The sequence below is a fragment of the Limulus polyphemus genome, unplaced genomic scaffold, assembly GCF_000517525.1.
Source record: "Limulus polyphemus unplaced genomic scaffold, Limulus_polyphemus-2.1.2 Scaffold11333, whole genome shotgun sequence".
Taxonomy (NCBI): Eukaryota; Metazoa; Arthropoda; class Merostomata; order Xiphosura; family Limulidae; genus Limulus; species Limulus polyphemus.
The window spans coordinates 12,211-14,370 of record NW_013676943.1 but is presented as its reverse complement, the minus strand read 5'-3'; the positions used below and the strand labels follow the sequence as shown (position 1 = coordinate 14,370).

Below are 2,160 nucleotides of genomic sequence, written 5' to 3'. Positions count from 1 at the left end.
TGGGAATAGAAGTACAGAAAAAGTTGGACATACCTTTCCTCTTACTCGATATTTAAATCCTTGGACATACCTTTCCTCTTACTCATATTTAAACTTTTTCTGTACTTCTATTCCCATCCTTGGACATATCTTTCCTCTTACTCACATTTAAACTTTTCTGTACTTATCCATTTAAACTTTTTCTGTACTTCTATTCCCTTGGACATACCTTTCCTCTTACTCGTGGATATTTAAACTTTTTCTGTACTTCTATTCCCGTAGTAAGAGGAAAGGTTTAGTTTATGGTACAAATCTATTTCAAACCTCTAATTTTAAACTGAACACATTACTTACAAAAATCTCATGAGAATGAATATTCTAATATGCTAACTGAGTAGAAATGAATTTAGAAAACATATACATTTTATTATTATGTGTGTGACAAACAATATGATGTATGGAATACTAGTTAATCTAAGTCGATTCAAAAACTTACTCTGCTTCCATATTTAATAGCTGTACAAAGGTATGAAAAACGCCGGCTTCATAAAGTAAAAAAATATTTTCTCGGGCTAATCGAGGTTGCTCGTCAAGAGTCAAACATTCACCGAAAATGCCTTGTACCAAGTATAAAATGGCCCGAACGGCAATCATACGAGAGGTTCGCTGAGAGACTTCTATGGCATCAAGAAGTTTTAAGACTACAACATGCTTTTGATCTTCAGTCATTTCATTCCACTTTTCAGGGGAACCTTGGTTCATATAAAAAAGAATTATTATTGTGTGGAACTCTCAAGCCTTGAACAGAGAGAGAGAGAAAAAATTAAACTCAAACATATTTCGTTAACTTCAACAACAGATATTCAGTGTACTCTTATGAAATGTCAAAAGAGAGAAGAAATTGTTAAATGCTGTTGTCATGCCAGGAAAGATGACTATTGTAGCTTAATTTAACATAAAAAAGAAACATTGCAAATTAAATTGCTGAGATAAATAGTGTTAAAAACAATGTGCCTGACCCGGCATGGCCAGGTGGTTAGGTTGCTTGACTCTCAATCTGTGGGTCACGGGTTCGAATCCCCGTCACACCAAACATGCTCGCCCTTTAAGCCGTGGGGGGGCATTATAATTTGACGGTCAATCCGACTATTCGCTGATAAAAGAGTAACCCAAGAGTTGGTGGTGGGTGGTGATCACTAGCTGCCTTCCCTCTAGTCTTACACCGCTACGTTAGAGATGGCTAGTGCAGATAGCCCTCGTGTAGCTTTGTGCGAAATTCAAAACAAACAATGTGCCTATGAAGATCATTTAGTTATTAATATCAAATTTGAAGTTAAACTTTTTTTGTCTCTCCCACTACATCAAAAAAAATTAGTATAACACATAGTTATTGTTCAATAATCAGTATTAGTGCAAGTGTTAGTTTCATAAAACAAACTATGGTTCAAACGACAAATTTTTGCAACATTTTATGAAGAGAAGTTTCTTTATGCTGTCAATATTACTATATTGGAATAATAATTATATCTATACCCATACTTACCTACCTAATAATGAGTTGAATTAGGTATCAATTGAAAGATAATTCCATGAGAATTTTAAAAATGTTTCAGTTTTGGTTGCAGCAACTGTTTCAAACTCTCTTGTTATAGGCCTAGCCATCCCTCTGTATGACTAGTCTCAAATTACCATATTATAAGTTTAGTGCTCTTGTCCTTAAGACACATATCATGTTTTAGTTTGTTTAAAGGCAAGGTATGGTAAATTTGAATAAATTACTGAACAACTCTGTGTGTAAAAGTTTCGAAAAATCTCAGAAGTGAAAAACTTTATGACAAATTTTAAAACCTTAACAAAATAAGCAACTTATTTTTCAATAGTAAAGTGACAATGGATAACTTCCTATCAACTATTCAGTATATGAAATATGTTGCTTCTTTCTCTTCCAGTTTAGAAAGATGAATATTTCTTGTTTACCAAGATTTCTAAACTTTTGCACTTATACCATGCACAAGTACAAAGTAGGCCCATAACTAGCTTTGGATTGCACTAACCTTATTCTGCTAGTGACACACTGTGATGGGTCAAAGTAGGCACATAATTAGCTTTGGATTGCACTAACCTTATTCTGCTAGTGACACACTGTGATGGGTCAAAGTAGGCACATAATTAGCTTTGGAT

General features: G+C 34.1%; 1 protein-coding gene across 1 annotated transcript in view; it reads right to left on the bottom strand.

The window, feature by feature from the left end:
- Positions 1 to 412: 412 nt before the first annotated feature.
- LOC106476719 (striatin-interacting protein 1-like) overlaps positions 413 to 2,160 on the bottom strand; it is an 11,606-nt gene continuing 9,858 nt past the window's right edge. Inside the window, exon 3 of the mRNA XM_013937352.1 lies at positions 413 to 731. Within this exon, the coding sequence (XP_013792806.1) occupies positions 472 to 731 (260 nt within the window). The 3' untranslated portion in view covers positions 413 to 471. The remainder of the gene's footprint in view (positions 732 to 2,160) is intronic.